Source organism: Mauremys reevesii, linkage group 7, assembly GCF_016161935.1.
Source record: "Mauremys reevesii isolate NIE-2019 linkage group 7, ASM1616193v1, whole genome shotgun sequence".
Taxonomy (NCBI): Eukaryota; Metazoa; Chordata; order Testudines; family Geoemydidae; genus Mauremys; species Mauremys reevesii.
The window spans coordinates 94,984,196-95,006,417 of NC_052629.1; the positions used below are offsets into that span (position 1 = coordinate 94,984,196).

A 22,222-nucleotide genomic window follows, 5' to 3' on the forward strand; every position below is an offset into this window, starting at 1 on the left:
CACTGATCGGTGTGGCTGCTGGTGAGCAAGAGGTCCTGGGAGCAGGGAGCTGATGGGGGCGCTGCTGATGTATGACTGTGGCTCTTTGGCAATGTACATTGGTAAATTCTGGCTCCTTCTGAGGCTCAGGTTGGCCATCCCTGCTCTAGACAGCCTTCATACCGCCAAGCACTGCACTTTTTGCGCATCTGCCCAATCCACTCACTTTTTTTTTTTTTATTAAAGGGATGCTGCAGCTAAATCCCTTTTCCTCGGATGGATGAGGATATGTCTTGTCCTTTGCACATACAGCAAGCTTGCAGCTCTTTGTTGTACAAACAAACCACTTGAGTAAGACACCTGTCCCGCAGAGCTTACAATCCAAACAAGCAAGGAACAGACCAGACTGGAAAGTGCCTTGGGTGAGCAGATAATATCAGAGCACCAAAGGACTTCTCAGTCTAAAAGCATCCCCCACGCAGGGCACAATTCAGGATGACCTTTAAGGTTGACAGCCTGTTGAGTTCTCCAGGATGGAAAATCGAGCTTTTCGGGACTGGTATAACCTACTCCAAACTCTCCCACAGCTGGATTTGGGAACATTTAGTACTAACAGGGATGCATTATTACTCACTGGGCTCCCCACCATCTTCTTCTCCACCAAAGGTTTCCTCTGGGAACCACGCCTGGTAGGAGACCCTGCGATCCTCTCGGACCTGCGCCTCGGAGGAGGGGAGACAGCATCTGAAAGCGAGTGAGAGAAAAATTTTGAAGGTTGGTTGTTCCCACTGCACTTTCCTACCTCCTGGTGTTTGCCTTCTTATAGGCAAAAGAGGTTAGGAAGCTGTGAAATACCCTCCAGTCCTGCATCCTATCCCAAGGAGTTCCTAACCTGAGGGAGACATTCCCATGCACCTTGCTCCTCCAGTGGAACCCCCTCTCCCCACATCCTGATTCTTCAGGGACCCCCCTCCCAGCTCTCAGGAAACATGCCCTCAAATCCTGGGAGCAACACTTCCTCCTCAGACCCTGCTCCCCAAGCCCATCAGCACTCCCATGGAGAGGAATCCCATGCACTGCTACAGGCTGGGGACCCGAATGGCTAAGCAGCAGTTCTGCAGAAAAGGACTTGGGGATTACATTGGATGAGTCAGCAGTGTGTCCTTGTTGCCAAGAAGGCTAATGGCATATTAGGCTGCATTAGTAGGAGCACTGTCAGCAAATCGAGGGAAGTGATTATTCCCCTCTATTTGGCACTGGTGAGGCCACATCTGGAGTACTGCGTCCAGTTTTGGGCCCCCCATTACAGAAAGGATGTGGAGAAATTGGAGAGTCCAACGAAGGGCAACAAAAATGATCAGGGGTCTGGGGCACATGACTTACAAGGAGAGGCTGAGGGAACTGGACTTGTTTAGTCTGCAGAAGAGAAGAGTGAGGGAGGATTTGATAGCAGCCTTCAAATATCTGAAGGGGGTTCCAAAGAGGATGGAGCTTGCCTGTTTTCAGTGGTGGCAGATGACAGAACAAGGAGCAATGGTCCCAAGTTGCAGTGGAGGAATCCTAGGTTGAATATTGGGAAACACTAATTCACTAGGACGGTGGTGAAGCACTGGAATGGGTTACCTAGGGAGGTGGTGGAATCTCCTTCCTTAGAGGTTTTTAAGGCCTGGCTTGACAAAGCCCTGGCTGGGATGATTTAGTTGGGGATTGGTCCTGCTTTGAACAGGGGGATGGACTAGAAGACCTCCTGAGGTCTCTTCCAAACCTAATCTTCTACGATTCTTCCTTGTATCCTGCTCGTCCTGGAATCCCCCTAAGAAAAATTACTGCCCCGAACCCACCTAAGGGAAATATCCAATACCAGTGCCCCCAAGAGACCCCACCCCCAGAGTACCCCCAGCATACCCAGTGCCCCCCAGCATGCTCAGCGCTACGCAGAGACCCCCACCCCAGCGCGCCCAATGCCCCACAGAGATCCCGCCCCCACGTGTCCAGTGCCCCACAGAGACCCCACCCCAGAGCACCCCCCAGCGCGCCCAAGGCCCCGCAGAGACCCCGCCCCCCACGTGTCCAGTGCCCCGCAGAGACCCCGCCCCGCTGGGGCCCCGCCCACAACACAGACCCCCCCCCCCCCCGGTGACCCCCGCCCCAGCACCCCACGGACAATCCCTGGCCGCACTCACCCCCCCGGGCTCTGCTCCCCGCTGGGGCCGCGCCCGCAGACCGGGGCCGCCTCTGGCCCCCGCCCGCCATCCGTGGGCCTGTCCGCTCCGCGCCGAGCGGGAGGGAACCCGCCACTAAGCCCCGTTCGAATCACCCGCCGCTACAAGGGAAGTGACGCCGCGGCTACTTCTCGCGAGGCTTCGAACCGGAACTTTCCCTGAGAGCGCCGGGTTGCGGGGACTTGCTCAGGTCGAACGTCATCAAACTGCGTCCTACCCGGAAGAGACGTGGCAACAGCAGACTCAGCCTCAATAGGAGCCTGTGAGTGGCAGAGGGACGCTATGGAGGGACAAAGCGGGGCTGGGAGCCAGGACTCCTGGGTTCCTTCCCTGGCACTGGGGAGGGGAGTGGAGTCTAGTGGTTAGAGCCCTGGGGGGCTGGGAGCCAGGACTCCTGGGTTCCCTCCCTGGCACTGGGGAGGGGAGGGGAGTCTAGTGGTTAGAGCCCTGGGGGGCTGGGAGCCAGGACTCCTGGGTTCCCTCCCTGGTACTGGGGAAGGGAGTGGAGTCTAGTGGTTAAGGCCCCGGGGGCTGGGAGCCAGGACTCCTGGGTTCTATTCCCGGCATTGGGATGGGGAGTGGTGTCTAGTGATTAGAGCCCTGGGGGCTGGGAGCCAGGACTCCTGGGTTCTATTCCTGGCATTAGGGAGGGGAGTGGTGTCTAGTGGTTGAGGGGGACGGGACAGGACTAGGAGCCAGGACTCCTGGGTTCCTCCCTGGAGCCAAGAGGGGAGTGGGGTCTAGTGGGTTAGAGCAGAGGGAGATTGGGAGCCAGGACTCCTGGGTTCTGTCCCAGCGCTGGGAGGGGAGTGGGGTTGATCTGGGTTTTGCTTTTGCTCAGTACACTTTCTCTCCTGCTGTGTTATCAGTGAAGCACCATGGGGCTGTGTAAATGCCCCAAAAGGAAAGTTACCAACCTTTTCTGTTTTGAGCACCGGGTGAATGTCTGTGAGAGCTGCCTCGTCGCAAACCATTCCAAGGTAACTGGACTCCAGCCCCAGTCTGGCTGCTGAGCAATGGCATCTCAGGGGAATGGGAGTCTCTAGGCCATCAGTTCTAATCTGGCCCCAGGGATGGGGGACTGGCAGGCTCAGGAGGGTGGGGAATGGGATATGGGGCTTTCCCCTTTTGGACACTGGTTCATATTTGATCCAGGGTTGTAAGCAATTGAAAGTCCTCTTTTCTCAACAACCCCCTCCCCTGCCCCCAACCTGTTTTTGGTTATCAGTCTTCCCCTATCCTGCGTCATGATTCCTGGAACGGTGCATCCTGTTAATATCCAGCAATGGGCAATTTCCTCATATTTCCTCTGATCCTTACACAGTTCTGTTCAGGGGCCTGCTAGCATGGACCTCACTGGATGTTTCTATATACAAATGCTACGGATGTGATGAATTCTCTGTCTGTTGCAATCTTTAAGTCATAAGTGGACATCTTTCTAGAGGAGATACTCCAGCTCAGACACAGTTATGGGCTTGATGCAGGAATCACTGGAGATTCTGTGATTTGTACTAAGCAGGAGTTCAGACTTGACTATTGTACTGGTCCCCTTAGGCCTTAAAATGTAAAGTCTTTTCTTGTGCTGCCCCTCCAGTTGCAACCCTACCTCACTCATGCCATGGGCTTTCTCTCACTAACTTCCTGTATTTTCCAGTGCATTGTTCAGTCCTATCTCCAGTGGCTTCAGGACAGTGATTACAACCCCAACTGTCGTCTTTGCAACACTCTCCTGTCCACCAAAGATACTGCCCGTCTTGTGTGTTATGGTGAGGTACTTTTAGCCATGGCTTTGGGGGCATTTCAAGAGCTTTGCTTGGCTTTCTTTTCATTAGCAAGTGACAGACATGGCCACCAAAGCCTGATTTTTTTTAAAAAGCAATTTAAAACTTGGGTCAGAAAAGTGATTGCCAAAATGGCACCCTGTTTATTCTGTCTTTGTAACTTGTTCATCAGACCAGCTATCTCTAGACACAGATTCCCCCACCCCTTTGCCCCACATAAGAACCATCTGGCCTCTGAGAGTGGGAATAAAGCCCCTACAATTATGAGAACTGCGTGGATGAATACAATGTCTATGGCAGAATGGTTTCCAGCAGCCTTGCTATGCCTGGGGACTAATGGAAGGGGAGATGTTTGTGAAGTAGATCTGACTAGGGGAGTAAACTGATTTAGACCCTTCACTTAAAGACGTTCCATGCTCTTCACCTTTGCAGATCTGTTTCACTGGTCATGTCTCAATGAGATGGCAAACCAGCTCCCAAAGAACACGGCCCCAGCTGGCTACCAGTGTCCCAGCTGCAAGGGTCCGATCTTCCCCCCAGCCAACCTGGTCAGTCCGGTGGCCTCAGTGCTGCGAGAGAAACTGTCGACTGTGAACTGGGCTCGGGCCGGGCTTGGGCTGCCACTGGTAAGAGATTCCCCATGAAACTCTTGTCTTGTTGTGGGTCTCCTCTCTGGGGGTTTTCAAGATGGGAGCCAGGAGGACAGCCAAGCTGAACAGATACTGTTGTTAATGCACCAGCCGGAGATGGGAAACAGAGTATGGGGCCTTTCACCTCTTGGGGGATGGGGCAGAGGGAACTCTAGCTTCCGGCTTGAGCAGCAACCACTATCTGGGATTGGCTGAGTTGATGGGGCAGAGTTTGCTTTGGTGTCTAAGGTCTGACATAGTTCTCTTCTGTTCTCCTCAGATTGATGAGTCTGATATCATACAAGAGACAGAGTCGCCTGATACCACAGATTACACTGACTGGTCTAGCTTCTCTGGTGAGTGCTGCTGGGCTGTGGGTATAGGAATGGCTCCACTGATGCCTGCACAGGGCCCATCTAGTCCCGTATCCACCTCCCCTACCCTCACCACACTGGATCAGATCTAGGGGCCCACCCAGTGATGAGCTGCCAAAATCTTAACCGGTTCCCTACCGGTTCTTGGACAGCACTTCGGTGGTGGATCCTTCACTCGCTCTGGGTCTTCGGCGGCACGTCGAGTGAGCGAGTGAAAGACCCGCTGCCGAAGACTCAGAGCTCTGCCCAGCGAGTACAAGCCCCACGTGGATTTTCACATGTTTTTTTTTTTTTAGTCATCCCTGCTGGGGCCCCGTCGAAACTGTTTGAATCAGGCCCTGCACTTCCTAAAGCCGACCCTGCACATTGGGGTTGCAAAATTGTATCGGGGGCCAAGTAGGGAAGGCTGTGCCTCCCAAAACAGCCTGTCCCCCGTCCCCTCATCCAATCCCCACCCATGTCCTGCCCCCGACTGCCCCCCTCAGAACCTGCAACCCATCAACCCTCCCCTGCTCCTTGTCCCCTGACCACCCCCTCCCGAGACCCCCCACACCCTAACTGCCCCCCCAGGACCCTACCCAACTCACCCCTCTCCCTGTCCCCTGACTGCCCCAACCCCCCCATCCACCACCACCCCGACAGACCCCCAGAACTCCCACGCCTACCCAACCCTCCTCCCCATTCCCTGACCACCACCCCAGAACCTCCGCCCTCTCCAGCTGCTCCCTGCCCCTTATCCAACCCCTCCTCCCAGCCCCGACCCAGCCCCCTTACCATGCTGCTCAGGGCAGCCTGTATGGATGGTGTGCGGCCTGCTGGAGCTCGCAGCCCCACCTCTTACCATGCCACTCAAAGAGGCAGGAGCTGCAGAGCTGCCCAGGAGCGGCACGCTGAGGCTCTGCAAGAGGGGGGAAGGCGGGGGAGGGACTGGGGACCCTCCCCAGCTGGGAGCTCAGGCGGGCCGGATGTGGCCCGCGGGCCAGTGTAATGACAGAAAAACCTCCCTCTCCCAATTGCCCACCCCTTTAACAACCAGTTCTAAACCGGCTTCTAAATTTAACCACCAGTTTGCGCAAACCGGCTCCAGCTCACCACTGGGCCCACCTAGTCTGCTATCCCCTCCTTCCACATTGGCTGAGAACAATGGGCATGTCTAGCCCAGAGTCCCCACCTTCCTGCTGCCTGGGATGAGACCAAGGGGTCCAGTTTCATCTGCTGTCTCTTCTAAGGTGATGGGAGGGGAAGACTGGCTGGCTTTCAGCGATCAAGGAATGGGATATGAGACCTTTCAGTTCTAGGGCATCAGTTCTAGTTGGGCCCCTGGCACAGAGATTCATGGAGACAAGTGGGTCACAGTTTGCTGTCCCAGCTTTGTAGATGGAAGCCAGGTGTCTTAGGCTGCCCCGTTCCACACAGGATTCACTTTGTTCCCTCCTTTCTTGGCAGCAACTGCAGGCCCCAACTCAGAGGAGACCATCCAGCAGAGTGCCCTGTCGACCTATTCCTACAGCGCTCCGCCCGGCCTCTCTTCCCCACAGCAGCAGCAGGGCGTGAACAATGGGGGCGTGAAGGAGGAGCATTCAGTCATCGACATGGGGAATGCTAGCAATGAAACCATCACCATCAATGCAGGTGAGCAGCGTAGTTGTCCTCCCCTGCGGTGATGGGGGGATTACAAGTCAGTGGGACACAGCCCCTAAGAAGTGAGGACCCAGTGGCTACCTTCTGAGTGGGGTAGCAGTTGTGTGTGTCATGTCCCTTAGGCTGTTTCCATTCACTCCTCTCTGGATCAGGAGTCCACTTAGAGGTCAAGATAACCCAGGGTCAAAGGATTCTGGGTCGACCACAGCCAACAGGGCTGGGGAAGAACTGGTGTACGGATTGCCTAGCTGTGGCGGAAGTGGGGACAGTGTGGCTAGGGGGGTGGCTGTACTCCCCACCACCACCTTCTCCTTTCCTGGTGCCAATGGCTCTCTGCTAAGCTCCTACACTCCCCATCTCCCCAGCAGCCTCTACACCACGGAAGGTCTACGACACCCGGGAGGGTGGGGGCGGCAGCAGGGCATCCGGCACCCAAATCGACTGTGATGAGGACAAGTACCGCCGGCGGCCAACGCTCAGTTGGTTCGCGCAGCTTCTGAAGTAAGTGGTCGGGGGTGGGAGGAAACCAGTGCACATCCGTGATAGGGCCGCAATCTCGGTGGGAGCCTGTAGGTATTACCATAATACTGCTAATGGGCCCCCGATCTTATTTGCGGTCTCTGGGCGCTACCATAATACTGCTAATGATGCACATGCCCAGATGTGCCCCTGATCTTGCTTTGGGCCTCTGGGCACTGCTACTGTCATGCTAATAATAAGTCCCCCTGGCAGGAATCGCTCTGGGTCCAAGAAGCGGCAGCCAAGATCCCTGATGCAGCGGTTTGTCATCATCCTCCTGATTGGCGGCATCGGCTTCCTAACCCTGATCATCATCATGTCAAAGCTGGGCCGGGCCTCGGCTGACAATGACCCCAACCTGGACCCCATGTTCAACCCCCACATCCGGGTGGGCCAGGAATGAACTAAGCTGGTGGCTCCTCCCTGGGCACCAAGAATGGCCTGCCAAGGCAGGGATGCTGGGGACTGGCAGCTGCAAGTGGGGCTCTGGGGGGAGTACAAGGGGAAGCCCCCAGCCAGGACACTGCTGGGTCAGCTCAGCTAAGAGTCAAAACATGAAACTGATGGGGGCAGGGGGGTGTGAAGTGACTTTGGCCTCTTTTAAAAATGAGACTCAAATAAATCTCTAGGTGGGGTGGGCAGAGCAGGATTTGGAGGAAAGGGGAGACTTGTACAGCTATGGATTGGGGCCCCCGAGATGGGCTGGAATGAACCCTCTGGTCGCTAAGTGCTCCAGCTGAGAATCAGCCACTGTAGCTGTTCAGCTTTGGAATGGGCCAGGCAAGAGGAAAGTGTCTGGTGATTGGGGAGGGCTTGTGCTGCTAGTGCGAGTACGTCCAAGGACTCGGGCAAGTGAGAGGCAGCACAGGAATGGAAGCCTGGACTCCTGGGTTCCGTTGCCAGCCCACAAGGATTTATTGGTCAGAGCAGGGAGATGGGGAGCCAGAATTCCTGAGTTCTGTTCCCACTGCGACCCTGTTGTTCAATCTCAGGTGAGTCACTTCCCTGCCCCATGCCTCGGTTTCTCCATTCTGTAACTAGCAGTGCTGCTGGTGGTGTGTGTGCAGGGAAATTGGGCATTTCCATTCCTGCCTGCAGAAGAGCTGGGTGGTAGCAGCACTGAAGGGCAAATGTCCCGCACTGTCTTGGAAGCATGAACTTCTTGGCATTACAAGCCCTGCCCCCCGTGAAACTGGCATCTGGCTCCTTAAACCCTGGGCTTGAATGCCCTTCCCCTAGGAGCCTCTTAACTGTCCATCACTTGGAGCCTGCCAACCCAGTCTGTCTCAGTGGGTGAGAATGCAGGTGTTTGAAAGGGTTCAGGGCTCTTTTGTTCCCCTTTCCCATTCTCCAATCCTAGGCAGCCTCTGCTTCCTCAGAGGTGCCTTGTCAAACCCATCCCATATTTGATGGACCCATTCCTGTAGCCTCAAAGCGCTGCAGAGCTCTCTGATTCTAAGCCCATCTGCTACGTTAACCGCCTTGTGCTTTATTCACCCTTGTCCCCAAAACCTCTTTGCCCCAAGGAGAGAGGTGTAATTATTTTCCTGGTCTCATCTAGATGGGAGACAGCGGATCTGTTTGACACAGCCAGCTGCTGGGACTTTGGGGGGAGGACTGTTCCAACAGAAACCTCCTTTCCTGCCAGGGGATGGGGCAGGATTGCAGCCCCACCCACAGACCCCACATAAAACTGCCCTTCTGCTTTGCTGGGAACGGGAGTGGTACAGAATCTTCTATCATCCCCCTGCTCCCACACATCCTTTGGGGATTCAAATGGAGTGGGCACTGGATCCCAACCCTCTCCCTGACACACACACACACACACATGTTTTAGTTTTGCAATTGCGGCTCAAACCAAATGACAGTAACCAGCCCCTTGTCGCATCCTCATTTGCCCTCCCCTCCTACTGAGCTATATGGGGAGGTATAACTTACTTTCATCTATTCTAATTTTTCACATCAGTAACTACCTGGGCCTTAACTTTGCCAGAATTCGATGGGCAAATACTGAGATCCACCCCTCTATGTCCAGCGTTATTTGCAGGGATGAGATGTCGTTAACCCCCGCCCCTAACATCATCTCCGTTGAGGGGACCCTTCGCTTCCCATCTCAGAATACCAGGGGAAAGGGAAGGAGTTGGCTGGGCCTCTTGGGTGTGATTATTTTACTAATGAGAATGGGGTGGGGTTGGTGTCCCCCTGCGTCCCATGGGGGCGGGGGGGTGTGATTCCAAAGTTGGTCCCTCCCATCTCTGTACAGAGCTGTCACCATCGGTGCTTTGGGCTGTCCCCTACTGGAAAGGGGCGCGTGTGTGTGTGAAATATTGACCTGTTCTGGAGTTTAGGGAGGGGATGGGACATGGTGGTCAGCACTGGAGTTTAAAGATTGGGGGGTGGGAGAGGAAGAGATTTCCTGGCTTGTGGATTTTCAGAGCTCTGGTGGGGATGGGGTTTCATGCTTTGAATACAGTTGCTTTCCTTCTGTTTATTGAAATGGTTGATAGGAGACAGTTCTTCCTGCAGGGTGTGAAATGCATGGGGTGGCCGCAGTGACCAAAGAGAGCACACACCACGCCGCCCCCCCCACCCCGCCCAAAAACGGACCATTGCCTCTAACCATGCTGCTTTCCTGCGTTCAGTTCTTTGACTGGGCCTTAATCCAGATCTGCTGTTTTGCAACCTCCCAAGCTCCCACCCTTTTCTGCTAATGGCTCTGCTAGCCCTGGGGTAGGGGAGGTGGCTTGGGACCTAGGCTGGAAGGCAGTAGAGGAGAAATATCACCTTCCTCACAAGCCACTGCCAGTGGAAAGGAGATCTGTGAACATAAGTCCTGTGGCTTCCACCAGTGGGTGGGGGCTGTTTGTGGTGGGGGATGAAGAGGCTGGAATCTGAACCTCTTCCCCTCCCTTGTGTTGGTTCCAGCATGAGCCAGAGGGTTGGATCGGGCCCATGCCCGTTAGCATGACCCTGTAGTCAGGGTGTTGGGATAGGGGTTGTGATGGGCCACTGCTATGGAACAGAGGAGCCCTCTAGCCATCAAATGCTCCCACTGAGGGCTGGCCACCTGAGTTGTTGAATGTCCATTGGGTGTGTTGGGGGAAAGATCCTGGCTGTAATGACTGCCTTGCTCTCACTTCCCAGGAAGGTGACATGACTAATGAATGACACCGTCTCTAACACTACAGCAATATCCTGTATTGTTATTAAACCTGATTTTGGCTACAGCCTGAGCAGTGTGTTACTGCCCCCTTCCCTCCCCGCTTCCCAAGTCCGACAGATCTGGGGATGAATGCTGCGTGTGCATCTCTCTCCAGGGCTGCTTTGGACAAGGCCGGGCGGGCGCTCAGTACAACTCCTCCCTGTATTCAATAGTCAGGTAGTCCAGGCAGAAGCGGCCCACGAAGAGGGCGAAGTTCATCGCTAGAAGGGATAGAGCCAGAACCCTGGTCAAGGGGATGGGAAAGGAGTTCACAGCTTCCCTTTGCAACTGGACCGGAGGGGCAGCTACACAGCTGGAGTTCTCCCCAGAATAACTGAGTGACCACACATTCACCCTCACACACACGGGTCCCCCGGGTGTGCCCCTGTGTGGCTCTGAGTCATGCTCAGAAACCTGAGCTGGAGAGCCTAAATCCCAGCTGCCATACCCGATGCAAGCTGGCTTTGGAAGGTATTCCCACTGGAGCATGCTTCTAAGCTAGAGTTGAGGATAGAACCCAGTAATCCTGACTCTTGCTCCTCCCCCCTTAAACTGGTTAGACTCAGCTGAGTTTCCCCTGTTGCCCTTGCTGTGAATACACATCAGTTCAGGCATCTGGCTGGAGTTACTTACCCAGCGAGGTCAGGGCAAACCCCCTGAGAACCTTGTCATTGGTCTGCAAGGTGTAAAATGTTCCAAGCAAGGCCCAGTAAAAGCTCATCACATGGGATACCTGCAGAGACCAATGCAAATGGTCAGGACCCTTCCCTGATCTGTCACTCCCCAGTGCTAACCTGCTAGACCCCATTCCCCTCCTAAATGTCTTACTACTCCTGCCCAGAGATGAGAATAGAACCCAGGAGTCCTAATACTGCCCTCCTCACACCCCTCATACTACAGCCATCCCTCAGTATTCAAATGTATAAGGGGTATAGAAATGGCCAACCTGGATTGAATCTAAGGCCTGACAGTGGCCAGAGCCCATAGATCCCTGTCCAGTAGGGATGAGTTATCTCCACTTCAGAGATGAGGTGACTTGCCTGAGGTCACAGAGTCTGTGGAGGAGATGGGCGTAGAAAGCAGGGGTCCAAAGTACCTGGCTAGTGCCTTAACCTCTAGGTCAAGCTGCAAGACACAAGGATCAAGAGGACTCCCCTTACCAGTAGTACTGTGGTGCCATGAAAGCTCATGAGATCAAACTTTTGGGTCACAGTGAAGTGGTAGAGGTCTCCTCCGAAGATACCCATGTGAACCAGCAGCAGCAGGAGGGAGGCACTGGTGAAGATTACTTTGCTGGGGAAAGTGATGGTGACAAAGGGGTCCTTCCAGCTCATACCTCCCCATCCCATGCTAGGTGTAAGGACCGGCTGCGTGGTAACTTTGATGCTGACCATGGTGCTGGGAGGGGGTAATTAGCTCCAGGAGGCAGGCTGGAGGCTGTTTGCAGTGATGGCGTGACCTCACTGCAGGCTGGGAGTGGTTCAGAATCCTTGGATCAGGGTGCTGAGGTCATAAAGAACTGAGAGTTCTAGAAGGGTTTGCAGAACATCCATAGGGGCTAGGAGAAGGGATTGCAGAAGGCTGAGTGGAGGGACACTGGGAGAGGGGAAAAGAGGATACGGATGGGGAATCATTATAAACTTTTACCCCCAACGTGAGATATCACAGCAATAAACACATTAGATTGTCCCCATGCATGATAGATTATAGATGGATAAATGAGCATGTCTTGGAATATTAGATGGCGATGGATGGATGGACAGATTAGATGGTATGTGAGGGCATGGATTGGTAGATGGGTTGGATACACTAGATGGATGTGGAAAGGGATGGATGGATAGATTAGATGATGAGTGTGCATGGGGATAGATTTGTGGATGGATGCACAGATTAACTAGACTAACAGATTGTAATTGAGAAATTCTATGGTAACAGCATGATGTCATAAACCAGTTTGAAGGTGTCATGTGGTAAAATAAGGACCAGGATATGTCATAAAATCATGCCTGTGTGCTGACATCATAAAATGGTATGGGAAATGCTGTGTAGATGGCTGATTAAAGCATATGTGCATGCAATTGGATGATATCATATGCTAATATGATGACATCACAGCATGATAGGCAACTGCCACGGGCTCAGGGAACCACGCAGCGCCTGTGCCCTCCCCCAGCCGCCAAAGGCTTATTGTAGAGATAGAGGCTGTGGCTGCCAAACTGCTTCCCACTGGCGACGCACCGGTACGGGGGATCTTTCGCTAAATCAAGAGAACGCTTCCCATTCCGGAAGTGACCTCACCGCCATTGGGGAATGAACGTTCTCAACATTACGTCACTGGTCCCGGAAATGACCTCATCGTGGGGGCGGGAGGGTCTCAACAATGTCACTGGTCCCGGAAGTGACCTCAGTGTCTTTTTTCCCGTCCAAACAAAGCTGGGTGCCTCGGCCGCGGGAGGATGTCGGGTCCCCTGCCGGGGCCGGCCGAGCCCGGCTCGGAGCCGCCGGGCGGGAAGCGGCGGCCGCACGGGATGCTGAAGCTCTACTACGGGCTGCCGGACCCGGCGGGGGAGGCGCGGGGCGGCCTGGCCCCAGGAGGGGATCCCGGGGGACCTACTGACATCAATGGGGCGCACTTCGACCCGGAAGTGTTCCTCACTAAGGTGCTCCCTGGCGCTGGGTGTGCTCAGAGCCAGGGGGGCCTCAACCCCTGTGGAGCCCTGTGTGCCAAGGCCCTGCCCCCAATATTCCTCTGTGAGCCCCCACACACTGACCCCTCTGCCGGACTCCCCCCCACGCCTGCCCGAGGAGCCTCCCCTCCCCTCCCCTCCCATACCGATTCTCTAGGGTTCGCCCCTCAAATCCCTGGTTTACCCCTACCAGACACCCAGACTCCTGCGGGGTAGCTTCCCCCGGCGGGACTCCCCCCCCCCCCCACTTCCCTCCCTGTCGCAGCAGTGACTGCACCTGGGGATTCTCCCCAAAGGGCTTGACTTTATAGCCTGTCTCTCAGGGAAACCAGCCTGTCAAACCCATTTCAATATTGCAACTCCTGCCGGTGACTATTGCCTGCCTCCTTTCTGCTCCCTCCCATGTACCTCCATCCCCTAATATCGGGTGGGCTGCAGGTCATGATTGAGGGGTACCAGCAGAATAGGGGAGTTCAGGCCTGAGATTGATGGGGCTGCAGGTCAGGCTTGAGGTGCACCAGCAGAGCTGGGGAGGGCACCTAATCTAGGCCTGAAATTGTAGGGGGCTGCAGCTCAGTACTGAGGGGAATTGGCAGAACTGTAGGCCTAAGCTCAGGGTTGGGGTAATGGGGAAACAGGTGGGGATTGAAGGGCACTGGCAGAGCTGGCATCCCTGGCCATGCCCCTCACTCACTGTTACTCTCCCTAGCTGCGAAAGGAGTGCTCACTAGCCCAGCTTATGGACTGTGAGACTGACATGGTAAAGCAGATCCGCGCCCTGGACAGCGACATGCAGACCCTGGTCTATGAAAACTACAACAAGTTCATCTCAGCCACAGGTACCATGCAGGGCTGCCCAGACCCCAGTCATCCAGATGTATCCTTAGCACTGGGGGAGAATCTTTGGGCCTGGCTGATTTCCTTCTATTCCCCAGACACAATCCGCAAGATGAAGAATGACTTCAAGAAGATGGAGGATGAGATGGATTGCCTGGCTGCCAACATGGCTGTCATCACAGAGTTCAGCGCCCGCATCAGCAGCACCCTGCAGGACCAGCACGAGCAGATCACCAAGCTCTCGGGTACTGGCCACAAGCTGCCCTCTGAGCCAGCTGGAAAGATCCAAGGGTCTGATCTGGGGTGGTAGGGATACAGCGCTGAATAGGCTCATTGGTTTGATCCAGGGCAGTAAGGATGGCGTGGGGAGGCATGTCAGGCTAGGTAAGCTCGTCAGTTGTGTCTGACACAGTAAATCCTATGTGAGGATCCTCTAAGAACAGAGAGGATTCTGGGAGAGGGTGGCGGGTGTGCTGTCCTCTGCCTTGGCTGGGCCAAGACACCAAGTCCCGTTTCACGAGACAGGGACTCAGGAGTGGATCTAGGGCTTCCAAGGATAGAAATGAGGTGTGGAGGGAAGCCTGGGAGGGGGAAGCCTGGGAGGGAGAACCCTGTAGCTGCACTGTTCATTCCCCTGCTTGGCCAGTGCTGTGGCTGCTCTTCTCCACAGCTCGGGAGGGCAGAATTACCCTGGTCGCCCTGATCTAGGGCCAAGATGGCAGCTGATGGAGGGGGAATATTAGCCCAGCCAACCACCCAGTGACCAGAAGAATCAGGATAGAACAGGGGTGGTGGGAGGGTCCATGAAGAGCTCCAGGCCGTATCCTGCCTGAGCAGCTGGAGACAGGCATAGGGAGGAGGTGCGTGCTAGGGGATGCTGGCACTGCCTCTAACAGGGTTTCTCTGGATCCCAGGGGTCCACACGCTCCTGCGCAAGCTGCAGTTCCTCTTTGAGCTGCCTGCCCGCCTCACCAAGTGTGTGGAGCTGGAGGCCTATGGACAGGCAGTGCGCTACTACAGCAAAGCCCGCTCCATCCTGCACCAGTACCAGCACATGCCCTCCTTCCAGGGCATCCAGGACGACTGCCAGAAGATCATGGCCAACCTGGCGCAGAAGCTGCGGGAGAAATTCAGGTACAGGCCCTTGGATCTGATCCAGTGTTGGGGGAGTGGACAAAGAGCGAGGTGGGACAGTTGCATTGGTCTGACCCAGAGTGGGAGGGATACCAGGGTAGATGGGTGCAAAGGTCTGATCCAAAGGATGATAGGATAACTATTACCTTAATCACCCAACTGCCCCCATTCATTTCAGTCGGTTTGTTAACTCTGAAACTTAATGTCAACACAAATAGTGACGGCATGGTGGAAATCAGCAATATTGAGGTCTATCATTAGGTTTCAGAATTATCCCCCCAATTAAGACAAATGGACTGGATTCCAGGTCCAGAAGCTGGATGCTGTTGTTAATTCCCATAGCCATCCCTTAAACCCTGCTGCAGGTGCATTGGGAGTGGGGGGGTCCATGTCTCCGCTCCCCTGCCATTTCCAATGTCCTCTCTTTTCCTTGGTAGAGACGGGGGCTCTGGGGCAAAGGACCTGGCTGAGTGCGTGGAGCTGCTGCTGCAGCTGGATGAACCAGCAGAGGAGCTGTGTGATGAATTCCTTTCCCATGCCCGCTGCCGGTTGGAGGCTGAGCTGGAGGCTCTAGAAGCAGAGCTGGGGCAGCCAGGTGGTGCCCCTATCACTGACATCCTGGAGTTCATCGACCGTGGCTGCAACATCTTTGTCAGCAACATGTGCCTGGTGATCGCCTCCTACCAGGAGCTCTTTGTCAGCCGAGAAGGAGTGCAGGGCATCACCCGCATGGCTCAGGACAAGCTGGTGGCCTTTGTCAACTCCCTCATGGAGACATACTTCTCCCTGGTGGAGCGGCGCATCCAGTTGGAGAAAGGGGTCGGGGACAACTCACTGCTGGTGCGGGCCCTGGACCGCTTCCACCGGCGCCTACAAGCCCTGGCCAAGCTGCTGCCGGCCTCCAACGTGGCAGCAGAGGGCACGGAGATTGTGGTGCGGGCTGCCAAGGAGCGCATCCGCCAGTACCTGCTGGCCCTGCAGAGCTTCTACCAGGACTGTCTGACAGATGTGCGCCAGTCGCTAGCTGCCCCGCGCCTGGCAGGCAAGGAGAGCCCCAACCTGGCCGAGCTGCTGGGCACCATCTCGGCCTCTGTCCTTAACCAGATCAAGTCAGTGCTCACCTATGTCCACCTCTTCACAGCAAAGGACATCACCTTCTCCAATAAGCCCTACTTCAAGGTGACACCGCCTGGGGGGAGGAAGGGACTGTGAACCATGGGAGTTAGAGGTTGAGAGTCAGATATATTCAGTTTTTCCTCCAACAGTTCTGATGCCCCTCAGCGATCCCTAGCGCTTCTAGCCCTTTTCATCAAGACCTCTTCAAAGCTGTATATAAGGGCGGTCGCTATCATTAGCTCCATTTGTAGAGACGAGGAAACCCAACAGGATGGTCCAGTGGTTTAGGCACTAGCCTAGGACTTGGGAGACAGATTCAATTTCCTGCTTTGCACAGGCTTTCTCTGTGACCTTGGGCAAGTCACTTAGCCGCTCTGTGCCTTGGTTTCCCCATCTGTATAAGGGGGATAATAGCACTGGGGGCAGGGGTGCTCTGGTGGGGGCTGGCAACCGGGCCTGCAGTCAGGTGTGGCTCTGCTCTGCTCCCAGCCCCACCTCACCCCAGGTTGGGATCAGGGCCGGGAATGTGGCTGGGGATGGGACCAGAGCTGCGGGCAGGGAGGGGCTGGGTGGTGCTCCCTCCCTAACCCTGGGGCTGGCCTGGTCTCTGCTGCCCCCTGCCCCTGAAGGTTCCTTCATGGTCCCCTGGGGCAGCCCCCTGCCCCTGAAGGTTCCTTCATGGTCCCCTGGGGCAGCCCCCTGCCCCTGAAGGTTCCTTCATGGTCCCCTGGGGCAGCACGCCTCCCAGTTTGGGGACCTCTGGAATAATGTGTTCCATGCAGATACTGTTCTATATCAGTCTGCAGGGGTTTCCTGACTGCTGCTGGGCCCTTCCTGACTTCATAACTGGCTTCAGAGCTGCAGCCTTTACGAATGTCCCATCCCCCACAAGGACTTTGTGCAATTGAGACTACACCATAGATGTGCCTTTTTATGTTGATACACAATTCAGCTGTGTGTGTTGTCTCCTGAACTAAGGAGCCATGTGGGACTTCCATAGATTCTAAAACCAGAAGGGACCATTATGATCACCCAGTGCTCTTCCACATGCACAGGCTGTAGAATTTTCCCCAGACGCTGGATTAAAGCATGAAAGAGATCTAGTGTAGAAAGAGATCTAGTTTTGCTTTAAAGACTCCAGGCGGTGGCCAGCCCATGGCTCCCCTGCTGAATCAGGGTTTATTCACCCTCCCTGCTAGGAAATTGCTTTATTTCAAAGTTACGTTTGTCTAACTTCAACTTTCAGCCATTGGATCTTGCTCTGCCTTCGTCTGGTGGACTGAAAAGCCCCATCTATCAGATAGATTTTCAAACTGGCTCATGTGCAGAGAAGAGTTCCTAGGCTGATGAGGAGAAAGGAGAGCTGATCTTAGGAGGGGAGACTGAAAGAGCTGGGCTTGTTTACGCTGGTCAGACGAAGGCCGGGAGGGGATCTGACTGCTTTCTATCCATACAGCAGAGGGGCAGACCCCAGGGAGGGAGAAGAGCTATTGAAGCTAAAAGACAGTGTTGGCACAAGAACAAATGGGGATAAAGTGTCCAGGAATCAGCTGAGGCTGGAATTGAGGTTTCTACCCATCAGAGGAGGAAGAGTCTGGAACAGCCTCCCAGCAGGTGGAGTTGGGGGCAAACAGCCCAGCTAGTTTTACAAGGGAGTTTGTGGCCGGGATGATGTGGCCTGGTTACTTGTGATAGCAGGGGTTGGACTCAGTAACCTAGGAGGTCCCTTGGAGTCCTATGTCCCTGTAACTTTTTCCTGTATCTTTCTCCCTAATCCCAACCCACTGCTCCCAGGACTCCTCCCACTATGACATTTCTGCTGGTGCCCTTTGATCCCCACCCACATCCCCACCAGGTCTGTCGTCCGGGTGTAGTCCATGGGCAGTCTTCATCTGGGGGAGCAGATGTGGAGTGGGGAGATGGTGTCAGGATAGCTGCCTGGCTCCAGGAGGAGCCACTCTACCGGGCAGCAAGAGGAAGTGCTGAACTTCTCCCCCCATTTCATCCCCCAGGGTGAGTTCTGCAGCCAGGGTGTCCGCGAGGGCCTGATCGTTGGCTTCATCAAGTCCATCTGCCAGACGGCACGGCAGTTCTGTGAGACCACAGGGGACAAGGGTGGCTCCACTCCCCCCGCCCTGCTGCTCCTGCTCTCCCGCCTCTGCCTGGACTACGAGACCTCCACCATCAGCTACATCCTCACCCTGACCGACGAGCAGTTCCTAGTGCAGGTGGGCAGGCGCCGACCCCTGGGACCCAGGAGTAAGGAGGAAACATCCCCCCGCCCCGGGATCCTGATCTGGGACCCAGACCCTCAATATGCAGGGAGGGGAGTCCCTGTCTGGCTGGCTCTGGGGATTCTCCACCTGAAACCCCATGTTCAATTCAAAGCCCCTCAATACCCAAGGCCTCCTTTCCCATCAAGGGCTAGTAGGATGGACCTAGACGGGGGTGGGGGAGGCAGTCTCCATCTGAGGGGTTTGAGCCCCGAAGTTAGGAGGTGGCCCCAGGGAGTGTGACTAAGCCAGATTTCCAGGGGCTGTTCCCTGGGGTTGGGATCACCAGGGCTGGGGAATCGTCTGCCCAGGGGAAGGGATGGGATATATGTAGTCAAGCTGGATGGCAGTGGGAGATCTAGTGAGTGGGCATGCGCCCTCCAAGCTCCGCTGCATGCCACAGGGTTTCCTGTCAGGGCCCAGCTGATCTGACCACCCCACTCCTTCAGTGGGTGTGAGATTCCATCAGGGATGAGGGAAGCGATGTATGGATGGCACTGGACAGGGTAGGATGGGGGCAGCCCATTCCATCTTGAGTGCCCCTACCCCACATGGAGCTGGTGGTGCTGGGTGGCACATGTGGGGAAGCATGAGGGCAGCCTGTCCCTCCTGAGTGCCCCTCCTGTGGAGCGAGTGGGTGTTGGGGAAAATGCCCTGTCCGGCACTACTGACCCGCTGTTCTCCCTCCCTAGGACCACTCCCCCATCACCCCGGTTACCAGCCTGTGTGCGGATGCCCGCGAGGCGGCCCAGAGGCTGCTCAACCACTACGTGAAGGTGCAGGGGCTGATCATCTCGCAGATGCTGCGCAAGAGTGTGGAGACACGCGACTGGGTCAACACCATTGAGCCACGCAACGTGCGGGCTGTCATGAAGAGGGTGGTGGAGGATACCACCTCCATCGACGTGCAGGTCAGTGGGGAAAAGGAGGATCCAGGGCTTCCTGTACCCCCAGGGACCCCGCACTCACCCAGGCTTCTTGCCTGCCCTCTTGCAGGTGGGGCTCCTGTACGAGGAGGGCGTCCGCAAGGCCCAGAGCAGCGACTCCAGCAAGAGGACCTTCTCTGTGTACAGCAGCTCCCGGCAACAGAGCCGCTATGCACCCAGCTACACGCCCAGGTGAGGGGCTGCGACGGGGTGTGGAGTGGGTCAGGACTGAGGGGCACTGGCGGGGGGAGTGCAGGGCTGGGAAAGCAGGGGGTGGCAGGTCAGGATTGAAGAGCATCGGTAGGGCTGGGAAAGCAGGGGGCTGCAGGTCAGAACTGAGGGGCACCGGCAGGGCTGCAGTGAGGTGTCTACCCTCCTAGCTACGTGTTGGGGTGAGTGGCCTGCACAAAGGCAGGTGGGCCTGCTCCTACCTGCGCCCCAGAGGAGAGGGCTTTGACCCAGTGTTTCACTCCCAGACGCAGCCTCAGGTGAGGAGGGCTGCCCAGATCCAATCCCCTGCTGTTCAATGGGGTTCCTGGCTGCTGGTGAGTGTGTAACCCCTTGTCTCTGCCCCTCCCCGTGCAGTGCCCCCCTGGACACTAATCTACTGAGTAACATTCAGAAGCTGTTCTCTGAGCGCATTGACATCTTCAGCCCCGTGGAGTTCAACAAGGTGAGCAGAGCTGCCACCCTGGGAGTGGGGGAGAGCCCTCCACGGATCAGAGCTCCCCTCCCCCAGTGCATCAGAGCAGGGACACAGCTCCCAACGCTCACTCCATCTGATCACAGTGGTCTCTTCTGGCCTTAGGCTCTATTAATCTTCAATGGACACACACACACCACCACCACCCAGTGCATAAAAGGAAGAACAGGGCTCCTGACACACCTCCCGCGTCCTCTGGGGACCCTTCCCTCCAGAGCTGTCACACACCCACTCCATGTTCACTCTCACTTCCCTATTCCCTAGCTGCCACTGACCCCCTTGCCCCTCCGGCTGGGGGTGCAGCCCAGACCTGGCCTCATTCCTCCACAAGAGACTTCTGCCACATGGGGAGTCCTGGGGGTGATTCTTCCCCTCTGGGTCCTCCAAGCCCATAGAGGAGAGTGCTTGAATGACCTCTCCCCTCCCCCCCCCAGGTCTCCGTCCTGACCGGCATCATCAAGATCAGCCTGAAGACCTTCCTGGAGTGCGTGCGGCTGCGGACCTTCGGGCGCTACGGCCTGCAGCAGATCCAGGTGGACTGCTACTATCTACAGCTCTACCTGTGGCGCTTTGTCTGCGATGAGAACCTGGTGCACTTCCTGCTAGATGAGATTGTGGGCAGCACAGCCCACCGTTGCCTGGACCCTGTGCCCATGGAGCAGAGTGTCATCGAGGTCATCTGTGAGAGGGGCTGATATGAGGGGAGTCAGCCCAGCCTCGAGGCAGACCCTGGCTTGCTCCTATGTGGGGAGCGGACACGTGTCCCCCTCAGACTCATCCGTTCCACCAGATCTTTCGCACACCAGATGGTTGTGAGGGGTGCCTGAGAGCGTGGCGGAGAATGGCCTGTGAACATACTGGGGTGGGGGGGATGCCCTGTGAACATTCTCACTGCTGCTAGCCTGGATCTTATTGGGCAGGGAGGGGAATGTGCAGAATAAAACATACCATGATCTGATCATGTCTCTGCTGCTCATTGCAAGCTCTGGGGTTGGCTCCCCTCTGTTGGCCTCAATCTCCGAGACCCCCTGTCATGTACGGCTTCCCTGGTGCCTTGTTACTTGCAGGGGCTGAACTTCCCCTCCCATCTAGCACTAGCCTCCTCCTCTGTCCTTCCTGGATGTGGGCGCAAGAGCTTTTGCCTTTGCAAGCTGCCATGTGCAATAGCCTCGCTATTTCTCCATATCACCCCTTCTCCCATTCCTTCTCTCCTTCCTGTTGTTTCACTTTGTGCGGTTTATAGAATCATAGCAACATAGGACTGGAAGAGACCCCAAGAGGTCACCTGGTCCATCCCCCTGCACTGAGGCAGGATCAAGTTTGCCTTGACTGTCCCTGCCAGGTGTCTGTCTAACGTTCTTATAAACCTCCAATAAGGGGATTCTGCCTGCTCCCTGTATAACCTGTTCTAGTCCTTACCTATTGTTGGGGTTAGAAAGTTTTTTCTGATATCTAACTTGAATCTCCCTTGCTGCAATCTAATCCATTTACTCCTCTTCCTACTCTATGGGGACATGGAGAACAACTAATCTTTGTAACAACCTTTTGCATGGAAGTGTGGTGCCCAAAACAACAAAGGGGTCCAGTTGAGGCCTCACCGCAAGTAGAGCAAGTACAGTTACATCCTGTGTCTTACATTCAACGCTCCTGTTACTACATCCCAGAATGACATTTGCTGTTTTTGCAGCAACATCACAGCCTTGAATCATATTCAGCTTGAGATCCACAATGTCGCCCTCCAGTTCCTTTTCTGCAGTACTGCTGCCTACCCAGTCATTTCCTATTTTGTACTTGTGTGTTTGGGTTTTCCTTCCCCAGTGTAGTGTTTTACACTTGGTTTTTATTGACTTTCATCCTATTGATTTCAGACCAGTTCATCCAAGGTCATTTTGAATTCTAATCCTGTCCTCCAAAGTGCTAGCAACCCCCTTCAGCTTTGTGTCATCTGCATTTTCACAAGCATACTCTCTACTGCATCATCCAAGTCATGAACGGAAATATTAAATAGATGCGTCCTCCCAGTTTACAGCAAACCATTGATAACTACGCTTTGAGAACAGTGTTTGAACCAGTTATGCACCCGTTTTTTAGTAATTTCATATTTTCCTAGTTTGCTTCTGAGAATGTCGTGTGGGACTATGTCAGAAGTCTTACTCAAGTCCAGATATATCACATCTACTGCTTCTCTATCCCCTAGGC

The 22,222-nt window shown here is 55.2% G+C and overlaps 3 protein-coding genes across 9 annotated transcripts in view; 2 read left to right on the top strand and 1 right to left on the bottom strand.

The window, feature by feature from the left end:
* Positions 1-12,230, bottom strand: part of LOC120409277 (sororin-B-like) — a 32,933-nt gene extending 20,703 nt beyond the window's left edge. The window contains exons 1-4 of one of the 5 annotated variants that reach the window (XM_039547047.1): positions 11,995-12,230; positions 11,388-11,472; positions 10,981-11,080; positions 614-723 (exon numbers count right to left, since the gene is read on the bottom strand). In XM_039547047.1, coding sequence (XP_039402981.1) covers positions 614-723; positions 10,981-11,068 — 198 coding nt within the window. In that variant the 5' untranslated portion in view covers positions 11,069-11,080; positions 11,388-11,472; positions 11,995-12,230. Of the gene's footprint in view, positions 1-613; positions 724-2,162; positions 2,385-10,980; positions 11,081-11,387; positions 11,473-11,507 lie in introns of those variants that run through there. The other 4 variants (XM_039547046.1, XM_039547044.1, XM_039547045.1 and 1 more) reach the window with 4 other exon arrangements.
* Positions 2,310-10,815, top strand: ZFPL1 (zinc finger protein like 1). Of its 2 annotated transcripts, none has more exons than XM_039547049.1 (8): positions 2,310-2,463; positions 3,071-3,181; positions 3,856-3,967; positions 4,415-4,608; positions 4,892-4,967; positions 6,432-6,617; positions 6,992-7,127; positions 7,359-10,815. In XM_039547049.1, exons 2-8 carry the CDS (start codon positions 3,080-3,082, stop codon positions 7,546-7,548), a joined length of 996 nt encoding a protein of 331 aa, XP_039402983.1. In that variant the 5' UTR covers positions 2,310-2,463; positions 3,071-3,079; the 3' UTR covers positions 7,549-10,815. The 2 variants fall into 2 exon arrangements, with proteins under 2 accessions (XP_039402983.1, XP_039402984.1); XM_039547050.1 differs by having other exon boundaries at positions 6,995-7,127; positions 7,359-10,814.
* A 517-nt stretch (positions 12,231-12,747) lies between the features above and the next one.
* VPS51 (VPS51 subunit of GARP complex) lies at positions 12,748-20,981 on the top strand. 2 transcript variants are annotated; one of them, XM_039547040.1, is made up of 10 exons: positions 12,748-13,007; positions 13,744-13,873; positions 13,970-14,116; positions 14,786-15,005; positions 15,443-16,184; positions 18,134-18,349; positions 19,087-19,305; positions 19,391-19,512; positions 19,906-19,993; positions 20,458-20,981. In XM_039547040.1, exons 1-10 carry the CDS (start codon positions 12,804-12,806, stop codon positions 20,716-20,718), a joined length of 2,349 nt encoding a protein of 782 aa, XP_039402974.1. In that variant the 5' UTR covers positions 12,748-12,803; the 3' UTR covers positions 20,719-20,981. The 2 variants fall into 2 exon arrangements, with proteins under 2 accessions (XP_039402974.1, XP_039402975.1); XM_039547041.1 differs by having other exon boundaries at positions 12,821-13,098; positions 20,458-20,718.
* Positions 20,982-22,222: the final 1,241 nt, after the last annotated feature.

Bases quoted from the DNA above. Each gene is read 5' to 3' on its own strand.
- ZFPL1 (XM_039547049.1), top strand. From the start codon at position 3,080: ATGGGGCTGTGTAAATGCCCCAAAAGGAAAGTTACCAACCTTTTCTGT. The intron at 3,182-3,855 runs GTAACTGGACTC...TGTATTTTCCAG, and splicing joins TCGTCGCAAACCATTCCAAG to TGCATTGTTCAGTCCTATCT. The intron at 6,618-6,991 runs GTGAGCAGCGTA...CCATCTCCCCAG, and splicing joins AACCATCACCATCAATGCAG to CAGCCTCTACACCACGGAAG.
- VPS51 (XM_039547040.1), top strand. From the start codon at position 12,804: ATGTCGGGTCCCCTGCCGGGGCCGGCCGAGCCCGGCTCGGAGCCGCCG. The intron at 15,006-15,442 runs GTACAGGCCCTT...TTTCCTTGGTAG, and splicing joins AAGCTGCGGGAGAAATTCAG to AGACGGGGGCTCTGGGGCAA. The intron at 19,513-19,905 runs GTGAGGGGCTGC...CTCCCCGTGCAG, and splicing joins GCACCCAGCTACACGCCCAG to TGCCCCCCTGGACACTAATC.